This window comes from Macrosteles quadrilineatus, unplaced genomic scaffold (genome assembly GCF_028750875.1).
Source record: "Macrosteles quadrilineatus isolate MER2022 unplaced genomic scaffold, UCM_ALF_1.0 Scaffold_7__1_contigs__length_78375512, whole genome shotgun sequence".
In the NCBI taxonomy this organism is placed as follows: domain Eukaryota; kingdom Metazoa; phylum Arthropoda; class Insecta; order Hemiptera; family Cicadellidae; genus Macrosteles; species Macrosteles quadrilineatus.
Genome location: NW_026542600.1, coordinates 64,573,412 through 64,598,693, shown reverse-complemented (window position 1 = coordinate 64,598,693; position 25,282 = coordinate 64,573,412). Strand labels below are relative to the sequence as shown.

The following is a 25,282-nucleotide window of genomic DNA, read 5'->3' as shown; positions in this document are numbered from 1 at the left end:
CCGCTCCGTCGCTTCGCGCGGTTGTCGGTTAGTTACCTTCAGTTCAGTCTTCTGTGAGCGCGCCAGAGTGCAAAGTTGTAGTGCGGTAGTGTAGTGTAGTTATAGTGGAAGTGATCATTATTTTCAGATGGGCGTCCGTACCTTTTGTGGTCTTCGGAAGAAGAAGAAAAAACTATCACCAGGCAAGTTTTGTTGTCTTAAACCGTTATCAGTTGTTTGTTTATGAAACTGCCTCAATGTCGTTCCCCCTTTCAACAGGTTGTTGTGAGCTCCAGGGAGAATTTGTGGTATCAACACAATACAGTTTAAACAATAACGATACAATAGGGCACAAATGTAAACATAGTTTTAAGTACATACAAAAACTTGATATACCTAAGTAACTATGAGGTAAATTACAAAACGTTGCTTACAATTCGCACCTCATTTTGATCAAATATCGTAATTGCTGTACGTTGTAATTGAAGCCAATTTGACCATTCATTTCATAGTCCCAACAGAGTCTAATTGAAAGCACAACGAAGTCGTACGATAATAGCTCGAGCGAAGGGCAGATTACACTTGTTATCTGTGCTGAATGCTATTATCTCTGCGTTTACATCACTTACACAATTGATTATGAATACATTTTCATAACGACAATGCCTAACAAAAATTGCTTGTGCGTTGTGCTATAGGGCGAAGACAATTATAAGAATTTCTAACATATCTTGGAGGAAATATTGTCCTCTAGTGTAATACGTATCGAAACAATTACTTAAACAGGTTAGCAATAAAATGATTGGGTCGGAAAATTCCTAAGATCGAGTATTATAACAAATTTAGTGGTGCGAAATAAGTTAATTACGTCGGTTTAGCAGGTCGTGTTGTTTCCATACTATGTTTGTGTTTATCCCTAGTCTAGCCACTGGCCATTCGTGCTATCCTTGCCATTTTCGGAAGCTGATTATTGAACGTATTTTTTAACTATAGCTTTTAAACAGAGGGTCAGTTATATACGTAAGGTATACGTTGGCCTTTTCAACAACCCTTCTCGACTAAAATCTTTTATGCAGAAATTACTACACAATAAGCGAAATGATGAAATATTATCAACATTTCCTCTAATGTTTGATTTTGAATAAATAAAGTCAAAACCCTTTCCTTTGTAAAATAAAATCTGTCAATACATTGTACATACATAACACCAACACTAACTGCAGTACATATTCCTTACGCACATCTGACAACCTGAAAATCCCTGTTCATTGAACCTCACGTTTTTCAAAAACGTCTTTTGTGTAATGGCACAAAACTGTTTAACAGTTGGCAGCTTTTAGCTGTTGAGGAAGTTGTCCTCAACAGCTAAAAGCTAGACACTGATTTACTTAGTTTTAGAAAAAAACTAAAAACATATTAGTTGAAAAGGCTTGCTACAGAGTTCGTGATTTCTCAGCTGACATGTCAGTCATTCCTATTAGATTAACGATTAACCAAAATTAAAATTGTTTAGTTAATAGTCTTTGTACATTATTAACTTGATCAAGAAATGTTCAGTTTTCACTATTTTATTGCAATGACTTTCCTTTTTATAATTTTTTCTCTGTACCTTGTATGATAACATTTGGATAATCTTGTAATTTTATTTGTACCCCTACAGCTGTTATTGATTTTGATCATAATTGAAACGAACAAAATATCTAAAGCTAGGCTACCGATGGTGTAATCTATAACGGCACATATAATTTGACACACAAGTAGGCAAGTCTAAGTAATCTGAGCAAGTAGGCCTCGATATGGTAATTTTATTACGCTAGACTCATTCAAAATTAAAATAATGGACCAGACTATTTTCTGTGGTTTTGTGATTTGGATTTATATTCGTATTACTCAATAGTAGTAAAGCATATACCGATTTCCTGATTAGATTTAAACCTTATCTTTGTCTTATCAACTTACTCACAGGTATTTTTGTTGTGGCCTCAAGTAATGTCACAACTATTTCAGGCATTGATAAATACCTAAGTAATCGTGGTTGAATAGTCAATCGTTATCACCATCGTTAGTACTTTATTGTCATCAGTTTAAACAACCAGCCAAAATGTTACTGACCCTCACGTACATTTCGCTGATAGGATCGGCTATCCTCTATCTTTATCCAACCTTTGCCATTTAGTCCGTCGGTTTGCACTGCGTGCATTTCAAAGTATAGACTACTCGACTACTGTATTGAATTGTACCATAGATAAAAGTTTTTTTTATCTATGATTGTACCGCAAACTCTACATTGGGTGCAGAAATCCAGCACAATAAGCTACTAGACGGACCTCGATATCTCGAAATTAAAAGGGAAGGGTACAAGTTGTACAATGCTCCCTCTTAATCGACCTCGCATTAACCGATAATCGGATTATCCACCCTCGATCGTAAAATATTACAGTTTGTTTTAACCGACCTTGCTTTGAGAGCAGTTCGGTTTAACCGCCGCTTTCTAGGAATCTGGGAATTTCCGCTCCCACGCTCGGTGATGGGGACCATGCGCTTTTCTCTACAAGATGTAACTAAGAATAAGTTATTTTTCATTTTCCCAAAAAATGTATGTTTCTGATAACAGCTGCTATTTTTGTAATATAACCTAGAATTATCTTGTTTAAGTAAAAGTAAACAAACAACGCAACCTGTTGGGTGGGCAGGAGAGGGGGATTAACGACTCCAAGGTCAAGATAGTTTTTGTGACTTGAGTCTCCAGTGAGAGGCTATAAATAAGCATCCAGCGAAATGGTTGCTAATGCTTGTATCTTTTTTCGAAAAAAAGTTCTGTACTGTATTATTAGGATGGATTTGGAAAGCATAAATTAACATTACAGTACTTAAGTTATTAAAATAAGAATTTTTATCTCTTTTTTATTTACTCATACCTACAACTATAATAATTTATTCCACTGAAAGTATTTGTCTTAACCGTGTTTTGTATTATTTTGTAACTTTTCTATCAATACGGAAAAAGGAGGTAGGCCTAAGTGTAGTTTATTTAAAAAAAATGCAAGTACGACTTCAAAATAATAATTATATAATTCCAAGTGAAAAGCACTCCATTTTGTTATGTTTTTAAGGATCGCCCGTTTTAACTGACCTTTGGAGTTATATCTAGGTCCGGTCCCATTAGGGTTGAGAGGGGTTCTACGTAGATACAGAGGAGTTGCGTTCTGACAATGTTTCTAACCATCTTCATAATTCAACCTTAACACACTAAACCTTTACAAACTAGAAAAGGCTTTGCACTTGCTTCAAAATTAAGTTAAAAAAAATAGTATTGTGCTTGTCAAATTAATTTTATTAAATAAGGTATTTTCAAATGCATATATTAATGGGTGTGTTGGTTACAAAAATAACAACAAAATATATACAGTATAGGAATCACAACTGCTGCTAAAATAAGCGAAGTCAACTACGATATTATGACCGAAGATTTCCATAATACATTCGTTATCTGCTGTGGCTTCCTGGTAAAATTGTTTTTTTTTCCTTTTTGGTAAATGTGTAATTAGTATTTAGAGTAACAATTATTATTAAAACGATGTTAGATTGTATAATATGGATGGTCTGATAATAACTCGTTCCCCACGCACAGGCTTCGCCTATGTGGGGATGTTCCATTATTATTAAGAATACTGTTTTGTAATTTTTGTTTATCATGGAATAAATGATGTTTGATTGATTGATTTGGATAAATTACATTGACAAAATACTGTTCTTGGGCATACTGTACTAATGATTTTTCCAAGTTTGGTTCCCATATACTTCTTTTTATTTGATTTTGAATTATTTAAAGAATTGAATAAATTCCACATCCACTCTATCCGACATTATATGAAAATAACTCTAATCGCAATCGTGTAATTTATTAAACCGTTTACTGCTTTAACCCATTAAATTAACCATATTTTCTAAATGTGCTACAAACGCAGTCGTCTTTTATGTGATAATTGATATTCTCTTGCGCTAATTAATTCAGATAATGAGTAATTACTAACAGTCCATGTTCCGTTAACGTTCACGCTGTGGCGGCACGAGTGTGCTGCAGCGACGGCCTCGATTCCCACATCACCGTTCTTGTAGCAGAGTAGGCCTACAGTAGTCGAAAACCCCCATCTTAAATATTGGGTTGTGACAATTAAGATTTGAAAAGCTTCACTTTACCGCATTGTTTACTTACCTTACAACACTAGTGTGGTAAAGTAACGGACCAATGGGGTTAAAGGATTGAGAAAAAAAATTTAACGCCAACTTATCAGCTGGTATAACGACCAATTCATTTGTTCTGCCTACTTCCGTCGTAAACGCACATTTCTTTCTTGATTTGCTAACCAACATTTGCAGGCAGTTTTATTGAAATATTTTGAAAATGTCAAATGATAGGTCGAAGGTTCAGTAGTGTAAGCGACTTTGTAATACTTTTTTACGTCACTCGTAGAAGTTTTTAGGGCACTTGTTTTTTTTCAATTTACATTTGTGTCGTAAAGACTATCATTACACGATCGTTGCACAAACTTGTATTACTGAACCTTACTGTTCGGAGGTACTGTATATTGTTATAGCTATATCGATTATTAAAGTCGTCTTCACATTTTACAATGATACTTTGTATACTTTGTGTTGATATACAGTTACAAGTATTTACATCCTTAGTGTCGAATAAATATCAAATTTAGCAATCTGTTTGGCTAACAGAGCAAAATGCTAGACCACAGTCCGATACTATGTTTAGTGAAAATACTAACCAATAGTTTTAAGGACGAAGGAGTAGGGATAATTGAATTTGAGACATTTTAAAACCTGAAGGGAGGAAAGCGTTAAGTGGAAATAGTAAACAAATAGATATTGTATTCCTTGTTCCGATTGACTGCTCACTGCTCAGTACAGTAAATACTCTTTTATACCTTCAATCACGTTTTTCATTAACCTTAAGTGAAAGTAGACATCATTAAGGCTTATCAGACACAATGACACAATTGTGTAAACATCGGCTTCACGCTGTTTTCCTCGGCAAACTGTTTATTTTATTTTACAGGGCAAAATTAAATTGAAGTCCGAATACATCCTTCACAAACTTTTTAAGGTAAATGTTCCACAATACCTACTAAACAGATTATTTATTCTTTTCCTATGACTTAATGATAAAGTATTAGTCAAAATCTGATATGAGAGGAATATACGTTTGTGTCAGTAGCGTGGTACGGTTTACCCATAGAGAAAATATTGAAAACTAAAATTCTCTGAGGACGGTTCCTAGGTTTAGATTTAGTAAGAGATATGTGATTTACATAGTCTCACTGTTCTTTCTGATTTCTGTCTTTAGGAGTGCACATCATTTACATAGAGTGTTTTAGGCAACTTGAGTGATGAATATTTAACTTTGCACTCCTGTGATAAACACATAATTAAATTATTGAACATGAAAAAGCTATCCAAGCCTGCCAATCTCTTCTTTTATCTGTTTTATGTTTAGTGTTTTTTTGGACTCACTCTCCTACACTAGAAACAATTTTTTTTATATAATTATAAATTAGTGTAGAGAATAGAAGAATAAGACTTAGATATCAAAAGAGACATTGAACGTTTTACATAAACAACATTTTCCCAAATGCAACAATATGCTATTCAAAAATTGATATTACTATATTTTCAAAAATAGTATAATGTGTCTTTTATACAAATGGAGTATTTAGAATTGTTTAGAAAAAAAACTCTGCAATGGGATTTTGTAGAAAGCTACTTCCCTATTAAGTTATTGTTTCCTTAACAAACAAAACTATTAGCATCCATTAGTCATAATTATCTTCTGAAATATTGGCATTTGTGATGTTTATTTATCAATTCTGTCCATTTTGTTGAATATTTTCGACCTTCACAGGTAAAAATGCTTATATTTAACTAGTTCAAGATTCAAATAGTCTTTATTCAAATTATAACATATATAAAACATACATGTATCTGAATTAAGTCAAAATCTATAGATAAATCATATACATTAAAACATAAATCCACGCAAATGTCCTAGTAAATGGAAACTCAAATGAAATATTTTTTTTATCTACATATTCTTGTAATGAATAAAAAGGATTTTTTATTAAGAAATCTTTTAAAAGTGTTTTGAATTTTTTGAAATTTGTCTCCTGCCGGATGCTTATTGGTAAATATTGTAACAATTTCAATCCTGCATAAGTGGTTTTCATTGTATATTCTAATTTATGCTGAGGCAATCTAATTTTTAACCTAGTATTATAGTTATGCCCGGAATTGGAGGCTGTTGTTAGTTCCATTTGCTTCAAAAAGATTTATCCAATTTATGAAAAAGATTCTTCATTTAGTTAAAAAAGTAAATAATAGAATATATAATTATTTTTTGTAAAATACCAGATCCTATAACTTAAAAAAAAAAACACTGTCTTTTTTATTCATCACGATGTAACACACAAATTAATCCTAGTGCACTTCATATGATAAAGATTTAACCATAAATTTCTTAAATTTTAGGCTGCGGGGAAGGGAAAATGTTTCTTAATCTCGGCACCCCTCTCTCTTGTAACAGTTTTTTTTTTTTATTCTCAAAGAAAAATGTGTATTGATTCTGTTGAATATTAAGTTTGTTATAGTCATGTTAATACCATCGATGTATATAACCTTACAAATGGGTATTGGCAAAGTTGGCTAGATAACACTTGAGGTTGAATCAAATGTGATAACATATGAGATATTCCTAAGATACTTCCACCGCACATGTGTACTAAATCAGCTGAAGATTAAATGACAACAGTTGTTAAACTTGTTGATACTATGCCTTACAGTGGTGGGTTATAAAAACAACTTTAATACTTCGGTAGAAAACCTGTTGACTAAGCGGTAGCGGTAGCAAATCTGTTGACTAAGCAAATTTCCATTTGCCTGATCAGTTTCTCTAAAACATTTCATTAAACATGTCATATTTATTCTCTATTTAAATATGTAGGCTAATAATATTATGTTAAATGAGTACTTATGTTGATGCTCCATAGAATGTAATAAAGTGTGTTTTTTAGCAAAATTTTAATTGCTTGATATGAAATAAATAAATGTACTGAAATTAACCAAAACAATTAACATAAACAAGCATACTAAAACGGTTAACTAAGAATAACATGAAGATTTTACCTAAATTAAAAGTTTTTTTTGGGATTTGCTCTCTAATCATTCGGCGCACATATAACTTTGAATGAATCGAATTGTTTGATTTTTTGAGGTCTACAAAATGGTTTACAAAGAAATTGCAAAATGTTGTGTTTTTAGAGGCAAAAATGGGAAAACCCTATGCTGACCCCTTAAAACTCCACCCTATACTACAGTGTGTTAGAAAAGACCTTGAACGGTTTAATATATTTTTAATCAGTACATATAAGACATCCATTAAGCCCTGTTTACACTATATACGACTTGTTTTTTAATCTTTTGTTCGTCAAACATATTTAGTTGAGCTTTTGTTTGGTTAAACTTTACCTTGTGTGTATAAAACTTTTGTTCTGCAACACAATGTATGCGCCAAAAAGTATGTTTAAACATTTTTGTAAGAGCTTGCCCAGAAACCAAAAGTTACCAGGTTGCTTCAAGTGATGAGGATCTGTTGTTTGTGGCTACTGCTAGTGTTGTAATTTCCTGTGCTAATAAAAAATAGCAAAGCATAACTTTTGGTCCTTTTTGGGTACCAGTGCGTCCTTCACTGCAAGCTAGGATTAAGTACTTTGGCAGTGAAATATTACAAGATTTTGAACGAGATGACAAAGATTTGTTGGCTGGGGAAAATTGAGGACTGATGGTACATCTTCAAAAACTTTTTAAGAATGATAAGTGCAGACTTTGAGTACTTGATTCTCCTTATATGAGAAAAATCTAGAAGAAAACATCTAAATAACTTCTTGATCAGCATTGTACGTGTTATTAAATTTACGGAAAGTAAATAAAGATACATCTTATAACACTTAAAACATATATTTAATATTTACGCTTATACTGTTACTCACAAGACAGTAAATATACAAAAGATGGTAAGTGGTGATCGATTTCGATTGGACACCCCAATCATCATCAGACCCAATAGGCGAATGGGCGAAATTACATACATTAATAGGCGAATCATTCGCCTATTGGGTCTGATGATGATTGGGGGGTCCAATCGAAATCGATCACCACTTACCATCTTTTGTATTTTTACTGTCTTGTGAGTAACAGTATAAGCGTAAATATATGTTTTAAGTGTTATAAGACGTATCTTTATTTACTTTCCGAAAACATCCTGTTCAGAGAATCAATCCCAGTGAAAGAAAGACTTGCTGTAACCTCGTTTGATAAACAAGTTCGATGTTTGTTGTGGACATCAAACAAATGTGCATCAAAACTTTATAAAACACAAATTTCCTTTGATCTTTCTGACATGGGTCAGGAACACTGTTGTGAAACATGACTTTTGGTTGTACAACTTGTTTTCATTGCTTTTTTAAACATGTTCAAACCAATTATTTTAATGTAATTGTTTGTAAAATAAAGTTTAAAATGAAATGAAATTAAATGAATTTAAATAAAATTAAATAAAATGAAATGAAATGAAAATAATGAAGAAGGATTTTCATTTCATTTAATTTTAAAGTTATTACAAGTTTATGAGGTTTTATACTCATAAAAACCCAATTTTCTTATAAACTATAATTTTTAATCTCATAAAGGGGAAAAATTCCCACGAGGAGCATGAGGAAATTTTTCTTATGTAAGCATGGGTTGAAAAAGAAAATGATGCTGCAAACCCTCAAAAGGTTGACTCTATCAAACATGGTGGTGTTTTAAAGTTCCCCTTAGCCTCCTCTAGAGCCACCACTGTTATCAGCACCCTTTTTAGCGAATTTCCCTATAGGGACGTAGCTATTACCGTAGGTGGCATGGTAAGACCTAGACCCGGGACCGATTTACTTTTTCATTTTGATGTCCCCAGAGGCCAAAAACACCATTCGTTCAAATTTTTATATATGTATAGATATATAGACTTATATATATATATATGCCCGTAAACGCAATAACTTGAGTAATTTTTGTCCGATTTTGATGAAATTTGGTTTAAAGGTGTAAAGCGGGATAAACTTGAATGAGTTCGTGAACCAGCACGATCGGACAATGGGAACGGGGCTTTACAGGGGGTTTTATGGGGTAAAAATTGGTTTTTCTCACTTTTGACCCTCAAAACACAAAATTTCCCGATTTCTCTTTAGACTTTTTTAAAGAGCTTAAAAAAACAAATAATTTAGTATATAAAAGCATTTTTGTTCGATTATTAGTAACGGAGAAAATTAAAAAAATTGTAAATTAAAAATTCCCATGTTATTCTTATGGAGAATATTGTCAAATGTTGTAGTTTGCTTGTTTATAGATATATTTTGATCAAACTTGGCAAATTTATTTATTTTGTACTAAGCTATCAATATTTTACTCAAAAACACACTTTATTAGTTTCCTTGTAGCAGCAAACCTAGGTACTCGTTAAACCTAATGTTATTAAAATATATTTAACTGAAAATCAATTCAGACAGATGGAAATTCGCTTAGTCGGCAGGTTTGCTGTGGCGGGGGTATTTAGTAATTGAATACAAAACAAGGGTCCAGTTTGAAACTGAGATTTTGACACATGATTGGTTTTTACAGATGTTGCTGCAGTCGGAAGCACCTTCTACCTCCCTTCCCAAGACCAGGACCTGGACAATGGTAATAACTCGTCTGGCCTCAGCGCATCTGCTCTCCAGGTACAATCCTGATGTTAACAAAAAATGTTTACCTATAAAAAGTTTAAATTTAATTTGAATATTATTCCAAGGGATATCATACCAAGTGACTCTTGGAACAATTTGTAAGTTTAGTTTTTGGACTTCCGGTACTCTAGCCTAGTTGTGATCATTGAGAGCTGTATTAGTCATTGTTATTTTGTCAGAGGCAGACTTAAAACATACAGCCTTTGACATACAAACAATGATCAATTTAACCCCAATTTAATAATTCGCAATTAGTTTGGCAGTAAGATAATTTTTTTTCCCTATTTTGTATCTTTTTGTATATTAGCAGAGAATGAAATACACATAGCGTGACTAAGTACCTTTTTATCAAATTAATAAATATATTATCATGTCAATGAGAAAACTAAACATTTATTAACATTAATAATACCTTTTCCATAGTACCTGTACAAAAATGATGCCTCTAACTAATTGCTAAAATATTTTAATTTCAAACGAGTATGTGGTGATTAGAACTAGAAGTTATCAAAGTGATTTAACCTAGGTTCTATCAAACCATAGAATATTAACCCGTGATATATTTTTTTATTTCAGAACATTCGAGAGCAGATGGCTCAGAGCTTGGAAAGAATGAAAGAGTTAGAAGAACAAGTTAAAGCCATTCCAGTTCTTCAGGTAAAGTACTTCATTACAATTTCTAGCTCATATTTAAATGTTGTATATGCAGAATGGAAATATTGTGAATGATAACTTCTTGTTAAATACCTTTTACTTGTAAACTTGTGAACATCAACATAACACAAAACTAAACACAAACCATATAATGGCATCAGTGTCTCCTTAGGGACAGTAGATTTTTCTATAAATCTACTTGAAATATACTAGCAATTCTTTTGCTACACTATACATAACCCACAGCTGGTTTTTCCTCTTTGAAGACAAGAACGTTGTTAACATAAAGAGCTCAGTAAAATCTGCTGGAGTCCTTTATCGTGGTGGGAGGAGAATTAGAAGATTATTATTGTCAAAAAGAGGGTGCTAGAGGAAGGGATAATTTATAAAATTTCACAACTCGCAACATTGACTGGGTCGGCCTAGCATGTGGATTACCATGGGTACAGCCATTCTAATTTAGTTTTAAATGAAGTAACAGTCAATAATATTTCACTGATATTTATAGATCTAAGTGACTATTCATGGAATTTGAAATATAGATACATTATAAAGTTCTATTGGGTACTTATGTAATATATTTTTTTTTAGATTCAGCTGTCTGTTTTAAAAGATGAAAAAAGAAAGCTACAAGAAAAACTTAAAGCAAGTGAGATGAAAAGAAACACAGGTTCAGACCTTTTAGATGCCGATTCATTTGTTCCAAAGAAATATCACACACTACCTCTTAAATCAGGTAATCTTTATATTTTATTTACTACATATTGTACAAGTTCCTCTATTTTTATTATGTGGAAATAAAAGTAATTTGAATTTTCACTGTTCTTCTAATACTTAAAGACATTATTTTGGAACCAATTAATTAATTCATGAAAACATAAAAGTTCACTACTTCACAGTATTCACCCCCTATGGTAAAATAGTATCGAAAATTCCAAAAATCCACAATAGTGCTGTGAATGATTATAAAAGTACATCAAAATTATGTATCATTGCTTATTATTTAATACAAGTAAGTAACATTTTTTATTTCAATTTCAGGATTGGACATTAAAACACCTCACATAAATGAAACTTCACTTGTTAGAAAACCTTCGATGAGGGATGTGAGTGTCTCGTGCATTACAATGATGCGAGATGTTGGAGTGAGTCATTGTGAGCCTCCTGTGATGACTCGTGATGTAGGTGTGAGTCATTCACCCCCTCCTGTGGCTACTCGTGATACTGCAGTTAGTCCAATACCTCAACGCGCCACTAAGGATGTCGGAGTCAATAGCTTACCAGCTGACTCAATACCTCCGGAGGGTTGTAAGTCATTGACTCAAGACATGGTAACACTTAAAAGTATAATCAAAAAGTCTGAACTTAAAGATACTGGAACTGTGACAGACTTGTTACACAGCCAAATTTATTCTGATGTCGAATTGGATAAAAATATCAACAAAGCTATAAAAATGTTTGAAAAAACTTATCTCAGTAAAATTAGACAAAACAGACTTGAAAATGTTTCCAGTATTGGAATTCAAGCCTCTCCTACCACCGATACATTAAAAATAATAGAGAAAAATGACAGAGGTGTCCAAGCTGTACCAGAAGTAAGATTCAGAAGCTTTGGAGTTAACTGTGTCGTAAAAACAAGAGATGCTCAAACCATCGCTCGTCCTGAGACACATACAGTAGGTGTATCAGATGATACCTTGGACTTTGTCTGTGAAAAGTGTGCTAATGGCTTAACTAACCTCACAAATGGAGGCAGTCACATTAAACCTCTATCCTTGGCTACCATGAGCGTTGGGAGAAGTAAATCATTTGATTACAGCGATAGATCTCCATTAAAAAAACTAAGAACCCGTTCCATAGCTTGTGGCACAACACATAAGATCAATTCAACCAAATCCTGTGATACTTCAGACTTGGCTGGCCGACTGAAGGATGTAGGTGTCAACACTATAAAAAGAAAACTCGTTGATACTGCTGTGGGTGATTCCTTACAGCAAGTGCAAAATGTTAATATATGTGATAAGTGCTCCAACACAATAAAAACAGTAGCAAAGAATATTCTAAACCAGTCTAGAGGAGATTTGACATCGACATTGACTACAAACTCAGTTTCTAGGATCCCAAGGCCTTCCACTCTTACCACTGTATCCTCCAATACTAAGAAGCCAACGTTATTGAGGCAAGACACATACACCAAATCATTCATCACACCTGAGTCCATTGAATCGGCGAAAAATTCTCTCTCTTGGTAAGTCATAGCTATGTACAAAAATATGTAGAACCTAGTAGGTAAATTATTGTAGCTGTTAGAGTAAATCAGGCAAGGGATTCAAGAATACATAGTGACCGACCGATCCCATTAAAAAATATTCACCGTTTGTGTTGCAAAGTAAACTAAAATAAAATAAAAAATCCAAGGCTAGTGATTCGTGAGTGGATGTCAATGTTTCTTTGAAGGGTTTAGAGGTATAAAACAATATTTTAATTTGTTGAACATACATAATTGTAATATTGATAATTTACCAATTTAAAATAGAAGGGATGACCTAGTGAGTTTTTTTCAAGTCTAACAACGACACCTTGTTTTGTTCTTACCACTTTTGTAGCCATTATCCACCCTATATGAGACAATTAGTTTTGTCGTACTAGCCAATAACGATGTTAGAGAAAATCAATGTTCCTACCAAGTATGCATTGTGTACTTTGATTGCGAGGGTATTTTTTTAAGTAGGGGCCGTTTGTGCATAGCTTTCCTAGTTTGTGTGTACTTGAACAAGGCTCCTCAATAATTTGTTAACACCCTAGTAGCACAAATAAGAGATGAAAATATATTAAATAAAATGTTATTTATATTTAATATATTTAAAATATATTTATAGGAAACACTTTTCCCTATTTTATATATTTTATTCTTGTATAAATACATATTATATAGCTATTTAATATATTATGAGGCATATTAAATAAATATTAATTACAAATTTACTTAAATTAAATATATATTTTTTTCTATTAATACACAATAAATATTTAAATGATATGACTTTAAAAACTATAATATAAATGGAAAATTAACTTGTATTAAATATATCTTTTATTATATTTTTACATAGTAAAATATTTATTTTATATGGATTGTTGAAATCACCTATAGTTAATGTTTATTTAAAATGTGACAATATACATGATTAAATCTCATTCCATTTTAAATCTATAAATGATTTCAACATAAAATGTTTCTAAAACATATTATAATTTACAAAAATAAACATACACATGTGCATAGTGGTACACAGTTTATTCTTTAAGAGATGGCTGAGTTTCAGCAACATCAAATTTAAAAAAGATAATCTGTAAAACAACACAACAACAACAACACTAGTACATCTTCAGAGTACTCTGTTTTTATGTGATGATACTAAAATCATAAAAGTTGTTAAAACCTTAAAATAGATCGCTACTTTCCTGTTAAGGGGAAAATTCATTATCATCGATGATTTTCTTCAATATTTCGATGTATTGGCCCGTAAATTCATTACAACAACTTTTTTTGCAATTCCTTTTATTCCCTACCTGAATTTGTTTATAATAAGCAAGTTTAATTGGTTAGATTGGTTTAGATTAGTTTCATTTTATAATTGATATATTCATAGACCAGTTTTAAGGCGCAGAAACCACTACAAATTTCAAAAATACACGGAACTACTTTCTCAAGGCGCGGAGCAAATCGCATGCCAAGGAACAAGGAGCGGAGCAGTACGGACCGGTGACTATGACGACTATTAAAGCAAAGTATTAATCGAGATTTTGAACAAAAATTCCATCGATAATAATGAATGTTACCTTTAACAGGAAAGTACCAATAGATGATTCAAACCACAGAAAACATACTACTATAACCCAGAATGCCAACCGCATGGTAAAAAGCATTAAGTGTTTTGAGAGAGCTTTGCCTGTCAATCGTAGACAGCGCCACCAGCATTACTATGCTGAGTGCATGGCAACGCTGGTGGCGCTGTCTACGATTGACAGGCAAAGCACTTAAACTTATCACTTATCAAAACACTTAATGCTTTTTACCATGCGGTTGGCATTCTGGGTTATAGTAGTATGTTTTCTGTGTTCAAACACACCACTTTCTGGAAATTGTTGTTAACTTTCGTTTAAGAATTAAGCTGAATAAGAACATAAATTCAATCCTTTTATAATGGTATTTTCTTTTTTTATGTCTTTGAATGAAATATCCCAATTTTGTAAATATTTCATGAAGGCTCATGAGGAACGAGATTAAATGCAGTTAGAAGAATAATAAAAACATACTTTATTTCCTCAAAAATTTACATTGGGCCATTATCCTGCAGCACCTTTGTTTTCCTCCAGCCCCCTGAAAACATTAGTAAAAACTAGGTAACATACACCTCCATTGACAGTGTTAATTTGTGATATTCCACTACAATTTTCACATTTCGGCATTATGAGGTGTCAGGGTTCCAGTCAGAAACATTTAACTTTGTCGCAAAACAATTTTCACACACAAACCATAATACAGCGTATAGCGGTCTGTTTGTGATTTTTAAGAATTATTTTATATCTTGGGCATTTTTCAAGATGGAAATTTCAAAATTGGTATAAATGTGTATTTTGGTAGGTAAAAAGAGCTTACAAGGTTTAGTTCCAATACCACAAGCCGTTTCAGTATGGCGGCCATTTAAAATCTTTAATGCCAAATTTCACTAAAACCGTAAATATTAAGAAAATTGTTTTTCAGCTCAAAAAGATAGATAATTTAAATCTAAATCAAATGAGACCTTGTTTGTTTAAATCGGATGACAAACAAAGAAGTTATCAGTTTTCTTCTACAGTCGGTTATGCAATTTAATAGGACTTCCATATTTTTTATGATTTTTTATTTTACAGAGCAGTATGGTAAAACTCCTGTAAAGCTAATAATTAACTTATTGACTTATATTAAGCATGGATTTAAAGTTAAAGATGTTATCTATCCTGCTAACTCAGTGGAAATATTTTTTGTTCTGTTGTAGGTAGTCAAATTCTTGTTTTCTCTGTCTTGCTGATTTGAAAATTCAAGGTCAGCCAATGATGAGTCATTCTATAAACAAACACAAGAAGCTTGAAATTTGTATAGGAAATTAAATAACATATAATATAGTATAAGATTCATAAAAAATAATATTTTTACAATTTTTAATTACTTTGAAAATTTACACGAATGTTTGAAGTTTACACTGCTCATTTCACAGTCATTTTACAAACAAACAAAATAATTAAAATTGATATGCAAAATTTTACAACAAACAATGCTTATTTCTAAAATATAGATAAGATCCCTAGGCTAAAAATGTAAAATAATAATACTCTGTTTCTTCCTGAAAAAATGTGTAAAATATAGTATAAAGCCTAGGCCTAACTTATTCTTTAAAAAACAATTTATTCGATTAAATTTTAAAATTAACTATGCAAATTGCAGGAAAATATACTGGAATTGTATAGAACTTTTGATAGAATCAATTTAGTTTATACTGTAAATTAAAATTATATTTTACCCAATGAAATATAAAATACCGTATCACAATAAATTACATTAACATACACATAGTAATACATATTGTGCAATGTGCATGTGATAACATTGCAGGCAAATTAAGTGAGGTTAGGATTTAGGAAGCTGACAAGTTTTGTACTCAGGTATACCAAATTTAAATAATATTAATATTGTGATCAGTTAAAGCAATTTACCAATTTAGCAATTCAATCAAAGTTTAAGGCAATTTCATACATCTTATCATCACCACAAGATTTCTAAAAAAGTCCTGCCTTCAGATAATTATAGCTCCATGGTGAAAAATAAGCCTTGTTCTTTATAGAAGTTTGCTATGTGAAATCTGGCTGTAATGTACTGTCACTGTGTGTGACTGAACAGCTGTTTAGCAGCCGCTGGTTCGCGCACGCGCGCGCATCTTGTTTACCTCTACCTGTTTAGTGTTTACCATACCATTATCATCATCATCAAGAATACGAATATCCATCTACCCTAGTCTGTGTCCTGTGTTATTATATTTTCTTCCACCTTTCACCCACCCGTGACTATATACTCATTGAGTGGTTTGTTATTATTTTTTATACTTCCTCGTCGCCTCAAAAGATAAAATTATTATAACCATTACTGTAGTGAAATTATGGACATATACCTCACAATAAAATAAACCTAGTTTTGCTATGGTACATTGGATTCTAATCTAAAGTGCATCAGTGATCACAAAACGGAAGTAACGCCGAACTAAGGACAACACATAGTCTACTTTTTTTTGTAAATAGGCAGTGTAGGCCTAGTCATTTTAAGAAGATAGGAAATAATATTACACTAGTTGATTGAACATAATAGGCCTATGCAGGAGGAACAATCAGTTTGGCACCGTGAATCTTACAGGTTAGTTTTATGAACTCAAGTTATGAAAGCGAGTAGGTATTATTTTAGACATTTTTTGATTGAGATAAGATATAAATTTTAATCTTTTGAATCTATTTATAAGTTAGTTGGTCAATAAAAATCTGTGACCATGGCTGGATTAGAAAGATCATGACTTAGATATTAGGACTATTCTACCTTAGTTATCGATATTTTCAATCGGTATTAGCGTAGCCCAGTTAAGAAACCCTACTGTTGTCCAGGTACCAAATTTTATATGCTGTAGGATAGGCTTAGTGCACAAATTGGGTTTCTATTGTGATAGGCCAACTGTAGGCCTAATTAATTGTTGTCCTATTTACGCCTAGAAACTATGCCACGTCTCATATTGTGGAAAAGGTTTTATACATAGGCTAGCCTATGTAAAATGTATTTTTAGAATATGTTGTTTTAGGAGCAAAGATTTAGTGATACAGTAATATCATACCTTTATCGTTAAGTCTTAATTTGCAATAGCCTACCTACCAGTACCAAACAAAAATACGTCAACATTAAACTTACACTTGGAGTCTACTGATTTTAAGTTATATTATAGCTACATATATGATAGGCTATAATGAATCATCCATCTTAGATTCTTTGAGACAATGAATTGGACAGGTTATCTTTCAATCAGATTATTTATTATAGGCCTAACTTACTGTATTTAATGAATAGATTAAATTCAACCCCCCATGCATTGTGTGAACCTCCAGTTGTCTGTCATATGGTTACACAGCATGTAGGATTGAAAGTTCTAGCACAGGCAACATAACATAATGTAACATTTTATTAGATGGCCTACTTGTATTGATACATTTTATGATGTGCTGACAGTTGATAAGGAAAATCGGACAGCCTGTCGATTGACTTTGAGAGATTGAATCTATAATCGATGTCTGAACCCTGCTTGAAAAACAAGTAATTACATTGGTTTAAAATTTAATTTTTGTTTATTTGCTCATGGAGTGTTCGATGATTTCAGGTTAAAAGATCAAAGCTCAATAAGGCCATATTGTGCTAAGAGAGGTGGTAGCAGTTCAGATGATGGTTCCGACGATGTAAACTTGTATGATGCTGGGCTTCCCAACGATCATGGGGTCTTTGAGCCACCATTATTTCAACCAATTCAGGGTGAACCGAGGAAAAAGTAAGATGAGTAGCCTACACAGATTTCTATGGAACACCAATATTTATCTATCACAACTTTAAAGTTTTGTGTAAAGCAATAAATTTAAAAACAATTTGAGTTCTAACTATTAACGTTTCGTAAATTTGAAATCAACCAAACTTTTTCATAAATTTTAGGTAAGTACTTTGTTTATGATTAAATTAAAAAAATAGTGCCCCAAAGCAGAACGTTTTAAAACTTTCTACAACGGAAACAGACTTAGAAAAATCAAAACATTTTCTGCAGGCTTACACGGTCCAAATTGTGTGTAAATGAACCACGTGTGTGAAGTTTTAAAGACTATTTGGAAATAAATAGGTTTTCTAACGCTCGTATCTGTTAGAATACGCCTACTGTTATTACGTTGAATCACTTTAGTAATTCGGTTATTCTATGCGTTCTTACTCACGATCGATGCACCGAGTATTGACGTCGCAGCTTTCGTTTATGTAATGTTGTATGACGTTTTGTAACGTTACTTTTTGCAGAACGGAAAATTTTTCTTAAAAAAATAAAGTTGTAGACTTTTTGCAGAAAATATTTTCTGTAAAAAAACGATTTCACTATTTTGTTATATAGTATTTTCTGTAGAAACTTATACAGGCCAAGTGAAACTTAAAAAAGGACCATGTAGGCTAGCCCTAACTTTACCTGTAAAAATAAATAATAACAATTTCAATGTCTTTTATGGTAGGCTTGGCTTTCTTTAGCCCTCGCCTTCTTTCTGCGACAATGTCGTACTTTCGCTCGTGGTTCTGCTTTGGGGATATAGTGAAGCTACAGAAAAGGACACGGAAAGTAAAAAAATCATCTAAATAACACTTGTACCTAGGCCTATCATATATTTACACTTATAGGCTATATAAAAGGGTTTATGTGGTGATTGATTTTGATTGGAGTGTCCAATCAAAATCTATCACCACTTACGGTACTATCTTTAATTTATATTTACTGTCTTGTGAGTTAACAGTAGGCATATGAGTGTAAATATGTTTAAGGTGTCAATAGACGTATTTTTATTTACTTTCCGTAAATTTAATAACACGTACAATGTTTATCAAGAAATAATTTAGACAAGGATAGGCCTAGTAGCTTCTGGATGCGTCATTCAATATTTTACACAACTAAACCCCAACTGTGAAATTCATGCTTGTCTGTGTGTAAGGCATTAGGCATCTACAAAGTTCCTACGTGAAGAATGTTTCAGTTGGGCAAATTTAAAACCAGCCATTCATTTTTTTAGTGTTATTCCTAAGTACGAGTTACAAGAACCTAAACCTTAACCCTTTGAGGCCCAAGTTTGATTTTTTGGGGAAAAAACTAATATATTGACATAAATCAATAAAGGCAAGTCCTCTAAACATGTTTTGAACATTTTTTTATTATTTTTATTTTTTCTTTGTAATTTACAGGCTTGTCCTCTGTAGAGGACACTGGGCTTATATTAAATATACTTATAAATTAATTATACTTATAAATTAAAATAATAACATTAAAATAAAAACAAAACAACAAAATTTTCAAAAAATATTAAATTTTTTTTTTTTAAGTTTGTAATAAAAATGTTCAACCATTCCAGTAAGAAGCTGTTATTATGTGCATTACCACTTGCTTATCACAGTGAACACATGGAAATAATTTTCATTTAAACATTTTTTGTTCAAATATATGTCCCCTCTAGAGGACACTGGGCGTATGTCAAAGTGGACATGATAAACACTAGGGATCCAATGAAAAATGGACACAAAATCAGATACACAATGTTATGAATTTATTTAGTAAACAACAATAATTATCTCTTTCCATTTCAAAACCAATATGACCAAAATTCACTTCATATTTTGTTGTAGTATTTACTTGCTCATTGTCACTATCACTTAGATATTCAAGTTCAGGCACATTGCCACTTTCAATTAGGTCTAAAATATCGTTAGCTTCCACTTTTCTGTAACTCATTTTATAACCTCTAACAAAAACCACTAAATCACTGTTGACAAACTGTACCCAGCTGTTCTAAGCATTACAACCATTACAACTCACCGTGGAGTAATGGGACGATAGACTATAACATTTGCCTGCTGTCCTCTCAGGGGACATCGAAAAACAAAAATATCCAGCAACTTTATTAGTGATTGATGAGGCAAAATACGGTTATATTATTGTTCCTACGTTGCTAAGGAACAAAATAATGTACCAACCTTTCATAATTGTTGAATTTATAATAATGTATAACAAATATATAGTGTGTATGTCATGCCACCAAATTGATACTGCTGTGGCGGCCGTGCCCTGACGTCATATGTTTTTTGTAACTTTAGTAAAATCCAACAGAATGAGCTGAGATTGATATTTGTGTGTTGCCAAAGTGTCCTGTTGACAGGACAGTGGGTTTTAAGGCACTAAACAATGACCTGGCCTTCACAATAAATTAATAAATGGCATGTCCCCTACAAAGGACAGTGGGCCTGAAAGGGTTGAAATGTCATTGTTTTTCAGTGTAAGGCTTTACGGTAGTAAGTTAATTCAATAGATTCTCTGAGTGAAAACATATACAATGATCAATGTAATTTTCAATGTCCATGCACCGGGTGGGCGAAAAATTCAATAAAGTAAGGCCGAGTCAAGGTTTTAATATGCCAAGGCTACTTAGTTTATTGTTTGCAAAATTACACAAAAGAATTTGAATAGGACCGTGTGGACAACCGCGGGGAGGGAAATATAGCATAAAGACGCTACCTCAAGTTCACAATACTACACCTTTGCACTTTTCTAACCTGACTGACTGCCACACGCTCGGTTCGGTCACACGTCACACGGAGTGCTGACAACTCTTGTCAGCAGAAGAATAACCACACATTCCATGCCACGACCAAACCATCGAACGTGATGTAGCAATGGATATATCGAATACTTTGTGAAACTTAACAAAAACTCAATAAATTGCAAGGAAATATTGGCTAGTGGAGTTGCAACAAGCCTCTCTTACCCAATTGCCGATAGCAGTGGCAATGTCTGAAATTTACCAAAACTGTGTACTAGGCTAGTATTCATGATATTTAAAATTCATCCTTGATAAATCCCAGCATGTTTATTGGGTTTTTTACTAACATAAAATGGATCAAAGTAACATGGGTGTATTGCACCAGTAAATTATTTACCAGTTCATCGAACTGTGGCTCTTAGAAAGACTACAAAAACACCTTCTCTTAACCATCTCTCGTGGGAACAGGTTGGATAACCTCAAATGTTCCCAGTTAAAACAGTCATCTTTGTGCAAATTAGTGTAGACATAAAATGTATCATTGACGTTATGTGAATGAACAACTATGTAAGCTATGAAGCTCAACTCTTAGGTTCATATTGACACATTTATAGTTTGTAAGCCCTGTAATATTTGTAAGTCACTAATCAACTTGATTTTTTCCCCCAAGAGTCGAGCCTTCTAAAGAGATGAGAGCAGCAATGAAAGTCCTCAATGATGCTCTAGCGAAATCACCGTCAGGAAACCTTCCTCCTCAGATGAAAAATGCAATAAATATAATTCAGCAGGAATGGTTTAAGGTAAAAACACTTCACCTTCGCCTATCACTAACCATGGTTATATATTGATGTGTCGATTGACATTTTTATAGGTTCAGTTTTTAATATTCCCATTGCTGGTGTTTGGTTATTTTTGGTTTTAAATAGACAAATTTACCATCCACTTATAAATTATCATTTTCTTTATTCTTTATTTTCTTTATTAATAATCATTTTATTGGCAAAAGGTTTTTAAAGCTGGGTTTTCCTAGACGCGGAGTCGGCCAGCGGAGAGCGGACAACGGAGAGCGGAATTGAAATTAACATGGCATTCCGCTCCGCTGCTAGGAAAACAGTAACATTAAATTACCTAAGACCAGCTGAGTCCGCTCTCCGCGTTCCTCTCTCCGCTGGCCGACTACGCGCCTAGGAAAACCCGGCTTTAAGCTATGGTAATAGTATTGGTGATGGTAGATTTATGTTGTTGCAGAGATTATTTCTGGTTAAACTTTAGTTTCACTAATAAATTATGGGAAATGTATGCAGTATTACTGGAAACAACAATAAAATTAATTAATGCTTGTTCTTAAACACCCATCATGACTATGTAATGCTTTTACACATTTCTAGTATAGTTGTCAATAGAAAAGCAGCATTAGGTCTTGATATCCATGAATTTTGTTTGGTGTGCATTTAATACTGTTTCATCATGAATATAATTCTTGATAGCTACAAAATCTTGATCATCCCCCTCGATCCCGATGACATCATCATTGTCTCAATTGATCTCAGCTTAATCTTGAAACATCTGCTACGGTCCCGAAATCGTTTTCATATTCGTTATCATCGTGGAAAAATCTTGAACTTCCTTTATGCTAACAGTACACCATTGTGGAGAATGTTCGGCAGGAGTCGCAATAGCGAATGCTGTCAAATGTGAACAACGAGCTCTCCCATTACCTGCTTGCCCATGTTTGCCAAATTGCAAATATATAGTGCCAAACACCTCAAGTGGTAAAATGTTCAGTGATGCTTAAATAGATGTTAAAGTCATGGCAGCTTTTTATTTTATAGGTATTTTTTCTATAAAAAAGAATACATACCATACCACAAAAAAAAATTAGGAAAACAATAAAACATGGAGTAATAACCGTGCAGATTAAACACTCGGCTGACTCTTCGCGGTCTCAAGCTCTGAAAAATGACACTTGCAACTGTAAACACACGAATCAGGGCCGGTTTAGGCGGTATGCAAAGTACGCAGTCGATTAGGGCGTCGAGCAAAAGCGTTCTCCAATGCTCAGTATTGAAGAAGGAAACTAAAATAAATGAGAATTTTGTTGTTGAAATTTTATTTACATTGCCAAATTGTAAGAGTAATGAATTTTTTTAGTAATTTTAAAACAGTACACACTTTTTAACTAATGATTGAATTATTATAGTTACAAATATAATGCCACAAGTTTATTTTAATGTCCACCAATCCATTTCATTCTTGCTCCATGAGCTATACTGGTTTGGTGGTTTGTAAACATCTTAATGATGACTTTTTGTGCAACTGGACTCTGAAGGACTTTTTTCACACAAAAAAAACTCTTAAAAAGTGTTTTTTTGCTTGTCCACTCTATCTAATTTACACTCATTGTAACTAACCAAAATAGTCAGCACTCTTGTGATAGGTAGTGTGTCACCCACTGAACCAGAGACGAGACAAATGAAGACGTTGTATGTACTGACCTCAGTGTGTGTGTGTGTGTGTGTGTGTGTGTGTGTGTGTGCTCGATGTACTCATCAATGTCTCCGTGATCGTGTCGGAATCATGAATAGCTCTCAAAAATTGAAAGATTTATTTCAATAAGGAATATAACATGTCTAGTGCAATTGACATCATGATACTAAGACCAAAAAGAGAAATAAAGAGGGATGAAACGTATATCTAAGGATCAACAATATCGTACCATATAACATTAAAGAAGGCAACAAGGTGTAAATTCAACAGAAGAATAATAAGAACACTTAAAATGAAAACAATTCAATTCAATTCAATTCAAAATATCTTTATTTAAACATCACCAATAATTTAATAAATTAAAAAAAAATGTTATGATTGAAAGAAATTCATTGGTGATGTTTTCATTTTAAATTTTATCCAACCCAGTATCATCAGTTCTTCTTGAAGATTAGAACAATAATAGCCCAAATCAATAGTTATTAAAACTTATTTTAAAGGAAAACCCCTCATATCCGGCATACGAGGGAACGAGCCCTTGGCCGAATTAACCAACCTATTACTAAAACGATAATTTGTATCTAATAACAACTTTTGATTGGTTAAAAGTAGTTTTTAAGTCTCTTTTTAGAATCAACAAGCTCAACTGTGTAGTGAACTTGCTAAAAATGTATATGAACAGGAAACAGATAAACCGTGAGAACGCTCAAATCATGGAGAATACGTGTACAGCCGTGGGAAATATTTTTGGTATCGATTTCGGGAAGTGACCGGATAAAACAAGGACCAGAAATACCGAGGCCGGATATTAGAGGTTCTACTGTAAAGATAGAACATTTCAAATATTCTTCCAAACTATAAAACGGATTGGCAAACTAGATTCAAAAGACTTCATGATAACATGTTGAATGTCATGAGGTAGCCTTTTGAATAATTTAGTAGGCTTTACCAACAAGATAAGAGAAGGATTCTTGTGTTTTTGCAAGCCTTGCCTCAGGTAAATCTTAGTATTTTTACCCCTGGACATAAATAAATATAAATAAACATAAATATAATATATAATATAATAATTATAATATGGTATATAATATAATTTATAAATGGACATGAGTTTCTCCTCCTCACGTTCAATGCTAAACAATAAGTGCCTGCTGTCTCTTATGGCTTTTTAAGCCCCCTTGGTGTTTGATTCCTAAACAAAACCTACATAAACTCATATGGAAATACATGTGTGAAAAAGATAGCGAATTAACCAGGCGGCGCTCACAGTAACAGCTACCTACGTCAATGGCTAGGCTTACAGTGACCCAATGTATTTTTGATCGTTTTATTGTCGGAGCGCGCCACACGGCAGCTCTGGTGTACCGACTAAAGTCTGGGTGTGCAGTGATCATGTTAAAGTTGAGTAACTCACACATTGAGCGATTTTATGGAAGAATAATAAAACGCTTCTGTTGTATTTTATTTAGTAGCTATGTACTGTACCTGTGTTCATGTATGTATTAATGTGTTATTGTATTATTTATTACAGATATCAAGCACTGCTAATGCGAACCCGCTAGATGTTGAAGACTATTTAGATTGTCTTGAAGAAATTTCAAGTAGACTTCTGGAATATGTTGTTAATATGACTGATGTTAGTGTAAGTATAACAACACTGTTCTAAATCACAGGAAATAACAGAAAACATGCCAATGTAGGCATATTGAACATTTAATTAATCTATTGTTGTATTAAATACTGTTGATTAAAGAGGTGTGAGGATAGTAAAATTTCAGTTTGTGTCGGATAGTTGATAGTTCAAGTACTTAATGAATCAATTTTAAGGTTGATAAGTTTAAAAATGCAGCAAACCCATAAAACACTAATACAGTGTAAATAAATATACATTAATGTCTTTATTTGCATTTTTACAACTTTTTGGAATTTTCTCCGTGATT

The 25,282-nt window shown here is 32.9% G+C and overlaps 1 protein-coding gene across 3 annotated transcripts in view; it reads left to right on the top strand.

Annotated features, from left to right (window-relative positions):
* The window catches only part of LOC128998022 (KN motif and ankyrin repeat domain-containing protein 1), a 57,023-nt gene that overhangs the window by 24,112 nt on the left and 7,629 nt on the right, over nucleotides 1–25,282 (top strand). For 2 of the 3 annotated variants that reach the window (XM_054423954.1, XM_054423955.1), the window contains exons 5-11: nucleotides 9,700–9,797; nucleotides 10,380–10,460; nucleotides 11,049–11,193; nucleotides 11,499–12,705; nucleotides 17,909–18,073; nucleotides 21,526–21,655; nucleotides 24,874–24,984. In XM_054423954.1, coding sequence (XP_054279929.1) covers nucleotides 9,700–9,797; nucleotides 10,380–10,460; nucleotides 11,049–11,193; nucleotides 11,499–12,705; nucleotides 17,909–18,073; nucleotides 21,526–21,655; nucleotides 24,874–24,984 — 1,937 coding nt within the window. Of the gene's footprint in view, nucleotides 1–49; nucleotides 183–9,699; nucleotides 9,798–10,379; nucleotides 10,461–11,048; nucleotides 11,194–11,498; nucleotides 12,706–17,908; nucleotides 18,074–21,525; nucleotides 21,656–24,873; nucleotides 24,985–25,282 lie in introns of those variants that run through there. The other variant, XM_054423956.1, reaches the window with a different exon arrangement.